This window comes from Neomonachus schauinslandi, chromosome 5, assembly GCF_002201575.2.
Source record: "Neomonachus schauinslandi chromosome 5, ASM220157v2, whole genome shotgun sequence".
NCBI lineage: Eukaryota > Metazoa > Chordata > Mammalia > Carnivora > Phocidae > Neomonachus > Neomonachus schauinslandi.
In genome coordinates, this window is record NC_058407.1 from 65,280,745 (window position 1) to 65,298,430 (window position 17,686).

At 38.7% G+C, this 17,686-nt stretch overlaps 1 protein-coding gene across 2 annotated transcripts in view; it reads left to right on the forward strand.

Annotated features, from left to right (window-relative positions):
* Positions 1–2,934: 2,934 nt before the first annotated feature.
* The window catches only part of RPAP3 (RNA polymerase II associated protein 3), a 39,619-nt gene continuing 24,867 nt past the window's right edge, over positions 2,935–17,686 (forward strand). The window contains exons 1-5 of one of the 2 annotated variants that reach the window (XM_021704800.2): positions 2,935–3,008; positions 5,643–5,826; positions 6,829–6,969; positions 9,638–9,760; positions 10,774–10,901. In XM_021704800.2, coding sequence (XP_021560475.1) covers positions 5,674–5,826; positions 6,829–6,969; positions 9,638–9,760; positions 10,774–10,901 — 545 coding nt within the window. In that variant the 5' untranslated portion in view covers positions 2,935–3,008; positions 5,643–5,673. The remainder of the gene's footprint in view (positions 3,009–5,642; positions 5,827–6,828; positions 6,970–9,637; positions 9,761–10,773; positions 10,902–17,686) is intronic. The other variant, XM_044914871.1, reaches the window with a different exon arrangement.

Sequence of the window (17,686 nt, forward strand, 5' to 3'; positions counted from 1 at the left end):
AGGTATGCAAAGCTGGTTTAACATTCAAAATCAATTAATGTAATCTAGCACATCAACAGACTAAAAATGAAAAATTGCATGATCATATCAATAGATGCGGAAAAAGCATTTGACAAAATCCAACACCCATTCATAATAAAAATTCTCAGTAAAGTAGGAATAGAAGGAAACTTTCTCAACTTGATAAAATCTGCAAAAAATTTACAGCTAACATTATACTTAATACTGAGAAACTTGAAGGTTTCCCACTAAAATCAGGTACCAGGCAAAAATGTCCCCTCTCACTACTCTTTTTCAACATCGAACTGGAAGTCCTTGCTAATGCAATATGGCAAGAAAAGGAAATAAAAGTTACACATATTGGGAAATACATCTTTATTCACAGATGACATGATCATCTATGTAGAAAATCTGTAAGAATCAACAAAAAAAATCTCTTGGAAGTAACAAGCAATTATAGAAAGGATACAAGGTTAATATATAAAAAGTTAGTTTCTTTCCTATATACCAGCAATGAATAAGTGGAATTTGAAATGAAAAAACATAATACCATTCATATTAGCACCCCCCAAAATGAAATACTTAAGTATAAACCTAACAAAATATACACAAGATCTTTATGAAGAAAACTAAAAAATTCTCATAAGATGTAAAAATAAGTAAATGGAGAGATATTCCATGTTCACAGATAGGAAGACCCAATATTGTCAAGATGTCAATTCTTCCCAACTCAATCCCAATCAAAACTCCAGAAGGTTATTTTATAGATGTCAACAAACCATTTCTAAATTTTATACGGAGAGGTAAAAGACCCAGAAGAGCCAATACAATATTGGAGAAGAACAAAGTTGAAGGACTATGGTACCTGACTTCAAGACTTACTATACAGTTACAGTAATCAAGACAGTGTGGTGTTGGGACGCTGGGTGGCTCAGTCGGTTAAGCATCTGCCTCCAGCTCAGGTCATGATCCTCCTGGGATTGAGTGATGCCTTTTTAGATACAACACCAAAGACATGATCCATGAAAGAAAAGTTGATAAGTTATACTTCATTAAAATTAAAAACGTCTGCTCTGTGAAAAACAACATCAAGAGAATTAGTGGATAAGTCACAGACTAGGAGAAAATATTTGCAAAATACACACCTGATAAAGGACTGTTACCTAAAATATACAAAGAACTCTTAAAACTCAACAATGAGAAAACAGCTCAATTTAAAAAATGGGACCATAACAAACACCTCACCAGAGAAGATATACAGATAGCAAAAAGGAATATGAAAAGATGCTCCACATCATATTTTATCAGGGAAATAAATAAATTAAAACAACGAGATACTACTATATACCTATTAGATGGCCAAAATCTGGAACACTGACAACACCAAATGCTGGTGGAGATGTGAAGCGACAGGAATTCTCACTTATTGCTGGTGGGAATGCAAAATGGAGTTACATTGGAAGACACTTTGGCATTTTCTCACAAAACAAAACATATTCTTGGGGCGCCTGGGTGGCTCATTCAGTTAAGCGTCTGACTCTTGATTCTGGCTCTGATCATGATCTCAGGGTGGTGAGATCAAGCCCTGTGTTGGGCTCTGTGCTGGGCATGGAGCCTGCTTAAGTTTCTCTCTCTTCCCTCCTCCCCCTCCTGCTCGCATGCATTTGCACGTGCTCTCTCTCTCTCTAAAACAAAACAAAACAAAACAAAAATATACTCTTACCATATGATCCAGCAATTACTCTTCTGATATCTACGCAAAGGGTTTGAAAACTTCTGTCTACACAATAACACCCATGTGAATATTTATAGCAGCTGCATTCATAATTGTCAAAATTTGGAAGCAAACAAGATGCTCTTCAGTAGGTGAATGGATAATCGGTGGTACATCCAGACAAAACCTAGACATCAGTATTTTTTTAAAGATTTATTTATTTTGGAGAGAGAAAGCATGCAAGAGGGAGGGGCAGAGGGAGAGAGAAATCCTAAGTAGACTCCCTGCTGAGCATGGAGCCTAACTGGGGCTCCATCCCAGGACCCCAAGATCATGACCTAAGCCAAAAACAAGAGCGGGAGGCATAACTGACTGAGCCACCCAGGCGCCCTCCCCCCCTTGATTTTTCAATGCTACATGGATGATCCCAAAGTTCAGCCAAGACTGAGAGTCACTGAACTGGATTTTGGGGCTAATGTTTGAGATCATTGAGTTGTTTCAAACTGACAGTTTTGTTTGCTTTTGTTTATTTTTGTGGACTGTTGACATTATTTTTGTTTTACAATTTTAGAGTTGTCATGAAAATGAAAGACAGCTTACTCATATGGTAAGCAGAAGCAAGAAGTATTAAAAGCTTCACATTCTTTCTTCTTTGTAAGCCAGGGCACATCTAAAGACAGACTTTAACACTGACACACGTCCAAGAAAGACTCAGATGTAGATACACTTAGAAAAGGAGAGTTTACTTGCAAAGGTGAAAAGAGTCAGACTGAAGAACTGGTTTGCCAAATACAAGTACTTAAAGGAAAAACAAAACAAAACAAAACCCTGCACAATTGTCAGAGTTACAAGACGACACAGTCTGTTCGAAACAGTAAATTTCTCAGATGATTATCATGCTTACAAAGGTCGTGACCTATTGATACCTGCAAGGCAAATATTCGGGCTAAAATTGTTTTGAGGGGATTCCAGGTTAATACTCAAGGCGTTATTATTTTGGGAATCAGAACGAGTCAGGATGACTCTACAGTTTTGGCGTTATCTCCCGCGAATTTCAGTCATACTGGAAGCAGGCAAGGCTTCAGATTTGGCTTTAACAAACCTGTCAATTCTCTAACTCTACCCTGAGAAGAGAGGCACACCGTACCTGCCCTTCTGCGCACGCTCCGCCCGGACGCCAGGGGGCGGGGCGAGGGCACGCGGGGACTTGTGGGAAAGCTCGGGAAGGTGGGGCCCGGCGTGAGACGCTGCGGGCCTGGGGTAGCGGCCCTGTGGGCAGTAACGGCCTAGCGAGGTGAGCCGGTTTTACGTTTATCGCCGGTTGCAGTAGCCGACGAGGCTTTGGGAGTGGTCTGGCGCAAAGAGGGCGTGCGGCCGTGGGTCCCGGGGGAGGCGGAGGGCAGGAAGGCGTGAGGGCGGGCGGCGAGGGCGCGGCGGCGCGGTGGTGTCCAGGGTAGCGGCGTCCCGGGCGAGCGTTCCGGAAGGGGCTCGCCCTGCGTCCCCGGGTGTGGAAGATCTGCTCTGCCGACTGTCCCTCCACCCCGGCTTCCCGGGGTGTTGGGCCGATTTGCGGTGATCCGATAGCAGATCCACCCTCCCTGGAGAACTGCGGGGGGGGCCCGCCCCCTCTCGGCGTGGGTGTGCTGTGTTCGCCGGGATACTGAGTGTGAAAGCGATAGCCCCCAGCATTGGAAATTTCTGGTTCCCTGCTCGGACTCCAGCCCCGTCGCAGGTTCCGTGGGAGCAGTTGTATCTGCGGGAGCAGCGGAGGTGATGAGTGAAATGGAAAAGGGTTTCGACCTTTTGCAGCATCGCAGTGGCTTGCTGCGCTTTTATTCCTATTTTTGAGCCCCCAGCAAAGCACTATACTGGTTTCGTTTTTTAAAAACGAGATATACGTATGTGATCAAACTTGGGCGCTGCCTGAAAAAAAGGTTAAACTTAGTTTAGGTTACAAGGCCAGGCTAGGGGTCAGAAGACCTATCTGCATTTGCAACCATTAGAAAAATGATTTTTCTAATCTGCTCTGTCTCCCATGCTACTCCCCCACTCCTCTTAAGCGTTGAATCCCCTCCCACCCTTTTGCGGACTTTGCCCCATCTCTCATCCTTTTTCCTAGATTTCTTTTACCTTGATTCTCTTCGTCGTCTTCTACCAGACTATACTCGTGAGCAGTCTTAGGTTATTAAAGACAGAATTACGCTAATCCCCATATAATCTCATTTACTCAGCAGCTCATTTTATTTCTATCCTTTCCTTAAATCTCATTGAAACTCTCAATAAATCTTTATATGACTAAATACAATGCACGTTCTTTCCCCTTATGCCACCTTTGTGTCTTTAGGCACTGCCAACCTCTGTCACCTTGAACTCTTTCTTGAAAATTCTCTCCTGTGACAGTACTCTCCAAGTTTTCCTCCCAGCTCTCTAGATGTTGCTCCCTAGTTTTTCCTATATTGGTATCTCCTCCTCAGCTTGTTCCCTAAATAGTAGTGTTTTGCAGGCTCCACCCCCTGCCCACCCAACCCAGTAGTCACAGTGATTAAGCAGGTCCAAATTCGTGATTGTAACTTCCACCTTTAAGCTAGTGACACTCAAATTTATAAACTTATACTACCTACTGGATATGTCATCCTCATGTCCCATAAGCACCCGATTCAGCATATCCCAAGCTGAAATATTTGTTTTTCTTCTTGTCCTCCAATCCTGAAATGTCTTTTCCTTTCCTTTTTTAAGATTAAAAAAAAATTTTTTTAAGTCATCTCTACACCCATCGTGGGGCTCGAACTCATAACCCCAAAATCAAGAGTGGCACGTTCCACCGACTGAGCCAGCCAGGTGCCCCCCCTCTTTTCCTTTTAAAATTGTGATCCTGACTCACATGGCACTGCTAATTTCACCAGGCTACCAAACCGGAAATCTAAGACACTGGTTAGGTCCTTCTCTGCTCCCAGCTCCTCAGTTGAATCAGTCATCAGGTACTTTTTATTTTACCTCCACGATACTTTCATAGCTTTCAGACCTCATGGCCTGGCATTTTGAGATCTGTCCCATAGCCACCTCAGCCTTCTCTTCCATCATTCTCTTTCTTAGTCCTTTGGTCTGCTTGCCCGCTCCTCCATGGTTAATCATTTTGGCTGGCCTCTTTGAAATGTGGCTAGTTATAGCACCTCTGGGGACTCTCCTTGAACCCACCACCCTACCCACCATCTGATTTATGCCTGTCCTTTGCGGTCAGTCCCACAGCATCTGTATGTGCCTCTAGCACAGTTCTCAACCAGGAATTATTATGCCGTCTAGGTGATATTTGACAATGTTTGGAGACATTTTTGATTGTCACAGTCTGGAGGGGAGGGAGAATACTGCTCTGTAGTTGGAAGAGGCCAGGGATGTTGCCCGCCATTTTACAATGCATAGGACAGACCTTCTACCACAAAGAGATATCTGTCCCAAAATGTCAATAACTCCAAGGTTCAAAGACCCTGCCAGCATAATATTTTGTGGCTCTCGATACTTGATTATTTTGTTTCCTTCTCCATTAGACCTGGGACCTTGTCTTCCTTGTTTTTATAGGACCTGTCACATAGCAGAAGTTCAATAAATTTTGAAAAGGAGTAAAGGAGATAATTAGGATTAATTTATAAATGGGAGACGAGCAGAGTCTGCTACCAAGGGGTACTTGCTAATTTCAGTGATTTCCCCCTCATTGCCTTTTATTCATAATGCATTGCAGTGATGCCCAGACTTGTCTGTTTTTCATTTCATTCAGCAAACATTGATTCATTTAAAAAATAATATATTGATGTTTTCTTTCTTCAGCATACTTTAGGCTCTCCTCTGTGTGTGTATTTTTGCCATTTATGAAGTGGTAAAAACTCATTGATAGCTATGCTTCAAAAACAAACCAAATCTGTTTAATTCTTGTCAGAAATTGGTTGGTCAAAACTCTGCAGGACATAATGACTTCGACAAATAAAGCAATTGAATTACAACTACAAGTGAAACAAAATGCAGAAGAATTACAGGACTTTATGAGGGATTTAGAAAACTGGGAAAAGGATATTAAACAGAAGGATATGGAACTAAGAAGACAGAATGGTGTTCCTGAAGAGGTAAATTTCTTAATTAAATCCTACTTTAGCATCCAGCAAAACTATTTAATTTAAAATAAAGCACAGCCTTTTAAAATGTTTTGTGAAAATACTGAAATTGAAGTGATTTGCTACCTGTCAACATTTTGAAAAATTCTGCTTTTTAAATCTTTGTAGTACTTATATTAACTCTATTAAGACATTTTAAGGCTTAGCCAATAGTTAGGGAAAGGAAGACCATGTGATAATTCTTAAGGTAAATGAATAGCATTTTCGATGTTTAGGGGTGTGTGTGTGTGTATATATGTATAATACAGATCATATATAATTATGTATTTAATAATATCTTAACATATAGTATTGGCATAAAATACAGATTACTTATGTAGGTTCAACCAAACGTTTTTCTTAAGACTGTGCATTTAAATATGGATAACTTTTTCATACTAATGATGTGCAGGCAGTTCAGTTTGCTGTTGTACTACTGCTAATTCATTGTAGTAAGGCTGAAGATCAGGCAGTTTTGAAGTGTGAATTTAGGATTGCAAATTAAATGTATAATTAAAATTTCTAGATAATACTTTCCTTGTGACTAAACAGTTTTCAGCATTTGTCAAAGAATGAATTAAACTTTTCAAGCATGAATTGTTACAAGTGAAGATGGCAAATTGGTATTTTTAAGCACTTAAAAAATAAAAAGTACTTTTTTTTTTTTTTTAAAGATTTTATTTATTTAATTGAAAGAGAGAGACACAGCAAGAGAGGGAACACAAGCAGGGGGAATGGGAGAGGGAGAAGCAGGCTTCCCGCGGAGCGGGGAGCCTGATGTGGGGCTCGATCCCAGGACCCTGGGATCATGACTTGAGCCGAAGGCAGACGCTTAACAACTGAGCTGCCCAGGCGCCCTAAAAGTACTTCTTACTTGAAAATATAATTTAGTGAGAATTTTAAACATTGGTAGTTATACAAAAAAGTAATAGAGCAGTGCTCAAACATCATGTGTTTATTTTTTCCCATCCCTAGAATTTACCTCCTATTCGAAATGGGAATTTTAGGAAAAAGAAGAAAGGCAAACCTAAAGAGTCTTCTAAAAAAACCAAAGATGAAAACACAAAAAACAGGATAAAATCTTATGATTATGAGGCATGGGCAAAACTTGATGTGGTAAGTTAATCTACTTATATGCTTCTTAGTATTTGAATAAGATTGTCTTGGAGTTAGCTAAGAGTAATGGGTTAAATGAAAAATAATGTAAAGTATCTTACCCTTGTGTCTTTCACTTATAGATTATTTTATGTGAATCCAACTTTAATTACAATTCTTTTCAATTAACTAGATTATTTTTTCTCCTGCAGCCCGCTTTCAGTGAGTAGTGGCTAAAACAGCCAGGATTCTTTTCTTTTTTTCTATTTTTTCTTTCTTTTTTTTTTTTTGCAAAAATAGTACGTAGCGGTCCAGCGTACTCCCCACCCAGTTTACCCCAGTAATTCCTTAATTATAGTACAGTATCAAAAACAGGAAATCGATATGGTACAATGTATATATATATATCACATAGATTTAGGTAACCACCATTTAGAATTCAAAAATACTGCATCCCCATCCCATCTTCTTTTCTTCCCTCTACCCCCATAAATAACCACTCTGCTGATTTTTAGATTTATTATTTTATTGGCTCTTTTCTATTTAACATTTTTATTTGAGGTTATACATACAGTAAAGTGCAAACATCTTAAATGTACAGCTTCCTGAATTTTTGCTCCTGTATATACCTGAAAAACCACCATCCACATCAAGATACAAGACCTTTTCAGCATCCCAGAAGCCTTCCTTTTCAGTTGATTACCTCCCAGAGGTAGCCACTATTGTGATCTTTAATATTATAGATCCGTTTTGCCAGTTTTGGAATTTCATATAAATGTATCATACAGTGTACACTCTTTTGTGTTTGGCTTTGTTTGCTAGCATTGTCTGAGATTGATCCATATTATCAGTAACAGTAATTTTTTTCCTTGCTGATCAGAATTCCATTGTGTGAATATATCACAATTTGTATATCCATTCTCCTATTGACATACATTTGGGTTGTTTCCAGTTTGGGGCTATTATGAACAAGCCTGCTATGAATGTTCTTGTATGTGTCTTTTTATGGATCTAAGCACCTGGGAGGGAATTTGCAGGTCATACTTTATATATACATTTAGTTTTAGAAGACACGGCTCAATAGTTTTCCAAATTACTTGTATTTTTCTTAATGAAACCAAGGCCAGTTGACTGAAGATAGAGCTGGCACTACCAATTAAATAGTTTGCCATCTGCTTCAGTATTGTCCTGATGTAGGGAAAGTATAATTTTAGGTCTTGGATTTATTGCTGTGGGAAATGATGCTTTCTGAACATGATATTTTCTCTGCTTAGTATTATATAGTCTACTTTCATTTTTTGTGATCTTATCCCTCATTATATAGCTTTTTCCTTTTCATAAGGTGGTATCTTCTTATACTGCTTTTTCCTGAAAGCCATCATCCTCAGATCATTTCTGAGAGAGGTGCTTTCTGTACGGTCATTTATTCATTCAGCAGATACTGATTGAACTCATGCTTTGTGTGGCCGATGCCATCATGATGTACTGCATTGCTTGACGTCAATTTAGGGTATCTATACAAGATGTAGGTGTTTACTTACCGTTCCACTCTAGTTGAGATCTGAGCAGCTGCTTTAGTGTTCTGCTGCTGGTGGTGGTCTCCACTTGCAAGCATAGCAGCGTTGGATAATCTTGGCTCTTTAATGTTGGTAGGCTGGTGGTATTTGTAGAATCTTCATGCTAAAACACGTAGCTGAGTTTTAGTCTATCTTTTAATGTTCATTCAGTGAAACTAAGCATAGATTTTATTTTATTTTTTAATTTGTCAATGATTTGGGGCTTTTTGACATAAAATAGTATGATATTAAATGCAAAAAAGATTTTATATAATTAAAATTTTTGTTTAAATGAGCTTTAATGAACTCTTTAACGCTTACTGGTTTTAAAATCTCTTACTAAAAACCATTCTTTTATCATATATGATAAATATGATTAAAAAATCCTGATGAGGTTTATGAGATAATTTATTACCATGAAAGGAATGTGTGATTGGAATAGGAATTGTTGGACTAGTATATTATGTATTTTCTTTGGTAGGGTCGGCTGTATTTTTGGAATTCACTGAGACTATAACATAGTCATTGAGAGCGCTTCAGAGCAGGCAGATTTGCCTCGATTCAAATCCTGACTTGGCCACTCATTAGCCAGGTGATCTTGAGTTAACAAACCTCTGTGTCTTGATTCATTCCTTCCAGTAAAAAACATGGGGAATCATACTTACCTCATACGTTTTTGTGAGGATTAGGAGTTAATGTGCTTTGCAGGCAGTTTTTCATGTTTTGAGAATAAGGAAGAAAAAAGGCATTTAGTAAAAACCCTTCCTTGGTTGTTAGTTATTTATTACATTAGTTTGGGGTTATTTCCAAACTTGCCTTATGTCAAGCCATAAATACCTCACTACTAATAGTTTTGTGATTTAGGGGTGATTTGTAGACTCTATTGACTTAGCTTATTTAATGAGTTCAGAGCTAGATTCTTTTTAAGTGGTTTGGCTCTTGGTTTTCTAAACAGGGGTACATTTTTCTCTGGAGAGAATCCTAACAATGAGAGGTTATTTGGATTGAAAGCAACCTTAGGCCTTCAGGCCCTTAGATTATTACAACCTAAGTTGAGTGTACTTTTTTTTTTTAATGTCTTCTTTATTTTAATGGTCATGTAATTATGAGCACTGTTCTACTTATAATTTCAGGACAGTATCCTTGATGAGCTTGATAAAGAAGAGAGTATCCATGATTCTGTGTCTCAAGAATCAGAGTCAGAAGAAGATGGGATTCATGTAGATTCACAAAAGGCTCTTGCTCTAAAAGAAAAGGTATTTTTCTTTAGGTTAGCATTAGTTTCCTTCATGCAAGCAGGATATGTAGAAAATCATGTGGATCCCAGTATTTCTTCAGTGTAGTTTTGGGCAGGGGGGTGTTCAGACTTTAACGTATCCATATCAAGAGGCAGTATAGCTTGTTGGTTAGGAGTTTATGTCTGAAGCCAGATTGTACGGGTTCAGATCCTGTGACAAGTTCTTTAATTACCTGTACCTCAGTTTTCTTTTTTTAAAGATTTTATTTATTTATTCATGAGAGACAGAGAGAGAGACAGAGGCAGAGGGAGAAGCAGGCTCCCCGTGGAGCAGGGAGCCCGATGCGGGACTCGATCCCAGGACCCTGGGATCATGACCTGAGCTGAAGGCAGACACTTAAACGAATGAGCCACCCAGGCGTCCCTGTACCTCAGTTTTCTTAACTGTAAAAATAAGATTAATATTATTACTAAACCTTAATGGGTTGTTATGAATATTAAATGAATTTTTATATGTAAAATGCATGGACTGTACAGAGACTCCTTTTAGGGTTTTTTGTAGTAGACTAAAGTAACTTAAAATCAGAGTGTGAATCTTGACATGAACATTAAATTCCACCCTTCCATATCACAGGTCATCTCTGGTTACTTTTTGGAATGTTAAACATCCCTCTTCAGAAAGCCTCATTATAAAACTAACTATATTGCTTTTCAAAAAGGTGGAACTCTTTTCAGATTAAACTTCATCTTGATGTCTTTCTTTTGTTACATTTCTGTGGGTATTGTCAATCAAAAGTACCTAATTCTACGTATGTTAACTCGTTTTTCTACCAAGGCTTTTTTGGCTTGTGCTCATACAATGACTATCTAGTGAATTTCAGCATTTGTTGAAAGACCATTTTGCTTAATTTTGTTTTCTTTCCTGTTAACCTTGAACACAGAGCTAATGAGTTAGAAAAAGATGCATAATATTGAAAGAAAATGGTTCTGCAATTCTCTGCCAGTATATATCTGACTCATATGCTTTTTCAGGGCAATAAATACTTCAAACAAGGAAAATATGATGAAGCAATTGAATGCTACACCAAAGGCATGGATGCTGATCCATATAATCCGGTGTTGCCAACAAACAGAGCATCAGCATACTTTAGGTTGAAAAAGTAAGGGATTCCCATAATGTGTGTGACTATTTTATATGTGTATGGAGGCTGATTTTTTTTTTTATGTTAGTCACCATACAGTACGTCATTAGTGGTGGTATCTCAGTGTGGTTTTGATTTGAATTTCCCTGATGGCTAATGATGATGAACATTTTTTCATGTGTCTGTTAGCCATTTGTATGTCTTCTTTTGAGAAGTGTCTGTTCATGTCTTCTGCCCATTTTTTGACTTGATTATTTGTTTTTTGGGTGTTGAGTTTGAGAAGCTCTTTATAGATCTTGGATATCAGCCCTTTGTAGTGTCATTTGCAAATATCTTCTCCCATTCCGTGGGTTGCCTCTTTGTTTTGTTGACTGTTTCCTTTGCTGTGCAGAAGCTTTTTATCTTGATGAAGTCCCAAAAGTTCATTTTCGCTTTTGTTTCCCTTTGGAGCCTGATTTTTTAAAAAAATCTTTCATACGTCCAGGCAATGACATAATATTCAGCGATAAAAAGGCATGAGTTATTAAGCCATGAAAAGTCATGGAGGAACCTTAGATGCATATTTTTTCTCTCTCTTTTTTTAGTGTTACTGACTTTTTATTCTCATAACTAAGCCTAGTAAAACAAACATACAGTCATTTGCTGTCATTATAATTTCTTGAACAAAAGACTATTTGGCAGTATTAAGGACATAATCTTACCAACAGTCTTTTATTTATTTATTTATTTATTTATTTTTTAAAGATTTTATTTATTTGATAGAGAAATAGCAAGAGCAGGAGCACAAGCAGGGGGAGTGGGGGAGGGAGAAGCAGGCTTCCTGCCAAGCAGGGAACCTGATGTGGGGTTCGATCCCAGGGCCCTGGGATCATGACGTGAGCCGAAGGCAGACACTTAACAACTGAGCCACCCAGGCGCCCCAGAACAGTTTTAAATGAAATAATTTGGCCTTATAAGAATTTACTGTATGGCCTGTCTTTTCCCAGTTTTCATCATGACGTGGTAAAAACTTGTCCCAAATTCTGGCACTTACCTGCAGACTAGCATTTGGGAATCATACATCATAAAAAGATAACTTTCTTCTTTCCTTGAAAATGGAGATGGGATCTTCATTTTTTTCCTCCAAATTTTTATTTAAATTCCAGTTAACATACAGTGTAATATTAGTTTCAGGTGTAGAATTTAGTGATTCATTGCTTACATGTAACACTCAGTGTTTACCACAAGTGCTCTCCTTAATACCCATCACCTACTTAACCCATCCCCCCACCCACCTCTCCTCCAGTAAACCTCAGTTTGTGTCTATAGTTAAGGGACTGCTGCTTGGTTTGTCTTTCCTTTTTTTCCCCCCCATGTTCATTTGTTTTGTTTCTTAAATTGCACATATGAGTGAAATCCTATGGTATTTGTCTTTCTCTGACTGATTTTGTTTAGCATAGTACACTCTAGCTCCACCCACATCACTGCAAATGGCAAGATTGCATTCTTTTGATGGCTGAGTAATATTCCATTTAATACATACCACATCTTCTTTACCCTTTTATCAGTGATGGACTTTTGGGCTCTTTCCATAATTTGGCTATTGTTGATAATGCTGCTTTTAGCATCGGGGCGCATGTACCCCTTTGAATCAGTATTTTTGTATCCTTTAGGTAAATACCTAGTAGTGTAATTGCTGGAATGTAGGGTGGTTCTATTGTTAACTTTTTGAGGAACCTCCATAGTGTTTTCCAGAGTAGATCCACCAGCTTGCATTCCCACCAACAGAATAAGAGGGTTCCCTTTTCTGCCCATCCTCACCAACACCTGTTATTTCCTGTGTTGTTAATTTTAGCTATTCTGACAGGTGTGAGGTGGTATCTCATTTTGATTTGTATTTCCCCGACGAGTGATGTTGAGCATCTTGTCATGTGTCTTTTGGCCATTTGTCTTCTTTGGAGAGATGTTAACTCATGCCCATTTCTTAACTGGATTATTTGTTTTTTTCGGTGGTGATTTTGTTAGGTTCTTTATAGATTTTGGATACTAACCCTTTATCAGATAGGTCATTTGCAAATATCTTCTCCCATTTTGTGGGTTGCCTTTTAGTTTTGTTGATGGTTTCCTTCGCTGTGCAGAAGCTTTTTATTTTGATGCAGTCCCTATAGTTTACTTTTGCTTTTGTTTCCCTTGACATCGGAGATGTATCTAGTAAGAAGTTGCTACAGCCAATGTGAAAGAGGTTACTGCGTGTGTTCTCTAGAAATTTGATGGTTTCCTGTGTCACATTTAGGTCTTTCATCCATTTTGATTTTATTTTTGTGTATGGTCTGAGAGAATGGTCCAGTTTCATTTATTTTTGCATGTTACTGTCCAGTTTTCCCAACACCATTTGTTGAAGAGACTGTCTTTCTCTGTTGCATATTCTTTCCTGCTTTGTCAGAGATTAATTGACCATAGAATTGTGGATCCATTTCTGGGTTTTCTGTTCTGTCCCATTGATCTGTGTGTCTGTTTTTATGCCAGTACCATACTGTCTTGATGACTATAGCTTTGAAATATAGTTTGCAGTCTGGAATTGTGATGCCTCTAGCTTTGCTTTTCTTTTTCAACATTGCTTTGGCTGTTCGTGGTCTTCTGTGGTTCCACACAGATTTTAGGATTGTTTTAGCTCTGTGAAAAATGCTGATGGTATTTTGATCTTATTAAGGGATTGCATTAAATGTGTGGATTGCTTTGGGTAGTATAGACATTTTAACAGTATTTGTTTTTCTAATCCATGAGCATGGAATGTTTTTCACTTTCTTTGTGTCCTCTTCAATTTCTTTCGTAAGTGTTCTACAGTTTTCAGAGTACAGATCTTTCACCTCTTTGGTTAGGTTTATTGCTAGGTATCTTACGGTTTTTGGTGCAATTGTAAGTGCAGTTAATTTCTTGATTTCTCTTTCTGCTGCTTCATTATTGGTGTATAGAAATGCAACAGTATTCTGTACATTGATTTTGTATCCTGTGACTTTACTGAATTTGTGTATCAATTCTAGCAATTTTTGGTGGTCTTTTAGGTTTTCTATATAGAATATCATGTCATCTGCAAAAGTGAATGTTTGACTTCTTCCTTGCTGATTTGGATGCCTTTTATTTCTTTTTGTTGTCTCGATTGTTGAGGCTAGGACTACTAATACTATGTTAAATAACTGGTGAGAGTGAATATCCCTGTCTTGTTCCTGACTGTAGAGGAAAAGCTCTCAGTTTTCCCCCATTGAGCATGGTATTAGTTGTGGGTTTTTCATGTATGGCCTTTGTAATGTTGAGGTATATTCCTCCTATTCCTACTTTGTTGAGGGGTTTTATCATGAATGGATGTTGTATTTTGTTAGATGTTTTTTCTGCATCTGTTGAGAGGATCATATGGTTCTTATCCTTTCTTTTATTGTGGTGTTATCACGTTGATTGATTTGCAAATATTGAATCACCCTTCAGCCCAGGAATAAATCCCATTTGATCATGATGAGTGATTCTTTTAATATACTGTTAGATTTGATTTGCTAGTATTTTGTTGAGAATTTTTGCATCCATGTTCTTCAGGGTTATTGGCTTGTAGTTCTCTTTTTTAGTCGACTCTGGTTTTGGAATCAGGGTAATGCTGGCTTCATAGACTGAATTTGGAAGTTTTCCTTCCATTTCTATTTTTTGGAACAATTTGAGAAGAGTAGGTATTAATTCTTTAAGTGTTTGGTAGAATTCCCCTGGGAAGCCATCTGGTCCTGGACTTTTGCTTTCTGGCAGATTTTTGATTACTGATTCAGTTTCTTTGCTGGTTATCAGTCTGTTCAAATTTTTTGTTTCTTCCTGTTTCATTTGTTAGTTTATATGTTCCTGGGAAATTTGTTGGCATATAATTTTTCATAATATTCTCTTATAATTGTATTTCTGTGGTCTTGGTTGTTAATGTCTCCTCTCTCATTTGTGATTTTATTTATTTGGGTCCTTTCTCTTTTCTTTTTGGTAAGTCTGGCTAGGGGTTTATCAATTTTATTAATTCTTTCAAAGAACCAGCTCTTGGTTTCATTGATCATCAGTTCTGTTTTTTGTTACTCTTATTTCTGTATCATTTATTCCTGCTCTAATCTTTATTATTTCCCTTCTTCTGCTGGCTTTAAGCTTTGTTGTTCTTTTTCTAGCTCCTTCTAGGTGTAAGGTTAGGTTATATATTTGAGATTTTTCTTGCTTTTTAAGATGGGCCTGTATTGCTGTATAATTCTCTCTTAGGACCGCTTTTACTGTATCCCAAAGCTTTTGGACCGTCATGTTTTCATTTTCATTTGTTTCCATGTATTTTCTTATTTCTTCTGTGATTTCCTGGTTGATCCATTTATTCTTTAGTAGGATGTTGTTTATAACCTCCATGTATTTGTGCTCCTTCCAAATGTTTTCTTGTGGTTGACTTCAAGTTCCATAGTGTTGTGGTCAGAAATTATGCATGGTATGATCTCAGTCTTTTTGTACTTGTTGAGGCCTGATTTGTGATCTAGTATGTGATCTGTTCTGGAGAATGTCCCATGTGCCCTTGAAAATAATGTGTATTCTGCTGCTTTAGGATGAAATGTTTTCCATATATCTGTTAAGTCCATCTGGTCCAGTGTGTCATTCAAAAGCCATTGTTTCCTTGTTGATTTTCTGCTTAGGTGATCTGTCCATTGCTGTAAGTGGGGTGTTAAAGTCCCCTCCTGTCATTGTGTTATTATTGAGTTCCTTTATGTTATTAATTATTTTATATATTTGGGTGCTCCCACGTTGGGGCCATCAATATTTACAATTGTTAGATCTCCTTGTTGGTTAGTCCACTTTATTATGATATAGTGCCCTTTTTCATCTCTTGTTACAGTCTTTGGTGTAAAATCTAGTTTGTCCGATATAAGTATTGCTACTCCAGCTTTCTTTTGACTTCCATTTGCATGATGGATGGTTCTCCATCCCCTCACTTTCAATCTGCAGGTGTCTTTAGGTCTAAAAGGAATCTCTTGTAAGCAGCATATAGATGGGTCTGTTTTTTTTTTTTTTTTTTTTTTAAAGATTTTATTTATTTGACAGAGAGAGACACAGCGAGAGAGGGGAACACAAGCAGGGGGAGCGGGAGAGGGAGAAGCAGGCTCCTGGCCGAGCAGGGAGCCCGATGCGGGGCTCGATCCCAGGACCCTGGAATCATGACCTGAGCCGAAGGCAGACGCTTAACGACTGAGCCACCCAGGCGCCCCGGGTCTGTTTTTTTAATCCATTCTGACACCCTTATGTCTTTTGATTGGAGCATTTAGTCCATTTACATTCAGAGTAATTATTGATAGATATGAATTTAGTGTCATTGTATTACTTGTTCTTTTGTTGTTTCTGGAGATTTTCTCTGTTCCTTTTTAGTCTTTGTCACTTTTGGTTTTTCCTTCCCACTCAAAGAGCCCCCTTTAATATCTCTTGCAGGGCTGGTTTAGTGCTCATGAACTCCTTTAGTTTTTGTTTGGGAAGCTCTTTAATCTCTCCTATTTTGAATGACAGCCTTGCTGTATAGAATGTTCTTGGCTGCATATTTTTCCCATTCAGCATGTTGAATATATCATTCCACTCCCTTCTGGCTTGCCAAGTTTTTGTGGACAGATCTCCAGCTAGCCTTACGGGTCTTCCCTTGTAAGTTAGGGACTGCTTTTGTCTTGCTGCTTTTAGGATTTTTTCTTTCTCACTATATTTTGCAAATTTAACTACAGTATGTCTTGGTGTTGGCCTGTTTCTGTTGATTTTGATGGGAGTTCTCTGTGCCTCCTGGATTCAGATGTCTGTTTCCTTCCCCAGATTAGGGAAGTTTTCAGTGATTATTTACTCAAATCTTCTGCCTCCTTTTCTCTCTTTTCTTCATCTGGGACTCCTATGATACGAATGTTATTATGTGTGATGGAGTCACTGAGTTCCCTAAGTCTATTCTTGTGATCCATAATTTTTCTTTCTTTTGTTCAGCTTCATTATTTTCCATTATTCTCTCTTCTGTATCACTTATTTGTTCCTCTGCTTCTTCCATCTTTGGGGTCATTACATCCAGTCTGTTTCGAATCTCAGTTATTGCATTTTTCATTCTGATTGTTTTTTAACTCTTTTATCTCTGTGGTAAGGGTCTCCCTGATGTCTTCTATACTTTTCTCAAGCCCAGCAAGTATCCTTGATTGTTGCTTTATATTCTACATCAGGCATGATACTTATATATCTTTTTCAATGAAATCTCTGGCCATGACCTTTTCTTATTCTCTTTTGGGATGAATTCCTCTGTGTTGGCATTTTGTCTAAGTCACTGTGTTCCGTGTGTTAGAAAAGCCTGTTTTGTTTCTTGCTCCTGAGAGTAATGGCTTTATGGAGAAGAGGTCAGATCGTGTCCAGGGCGGGGCGCTCGGGGAGTGTCTGGTGTGTGCCGCGCGCACTGTGCTGCTGTGGTTCGGCTGCTCTGTCCCTCAGGTCAGTCGTCTGCAGGGGCTCTCCTTGCCTGCCGTGGGCAGCGTTTGAGCCTTGGCCACAGTGTGGTGAGTTTTAATTAGGTGTGCTCTGGTCTGCTTGTTCAGTGAGACCTGCTGCTACTACTTCCACTAGAACTGAAGCCTTGTGGAACTCTCTGGTCAGGAGACGTGCGTGTGGCGGTTTCTGCTGGTCTTCTGGGGATGGGGTCTGCCGCGCTGGGACTTGGGCACGCTTGCCTGAGAGCAGCTGTACCGGTGGAGCGCGGGGGGCTGGGGCTTGGGTTAAGCAGGTTAGGCAGCCAGTATTGGTGCTGTGCTGTTTACTGAAGTTGGTTT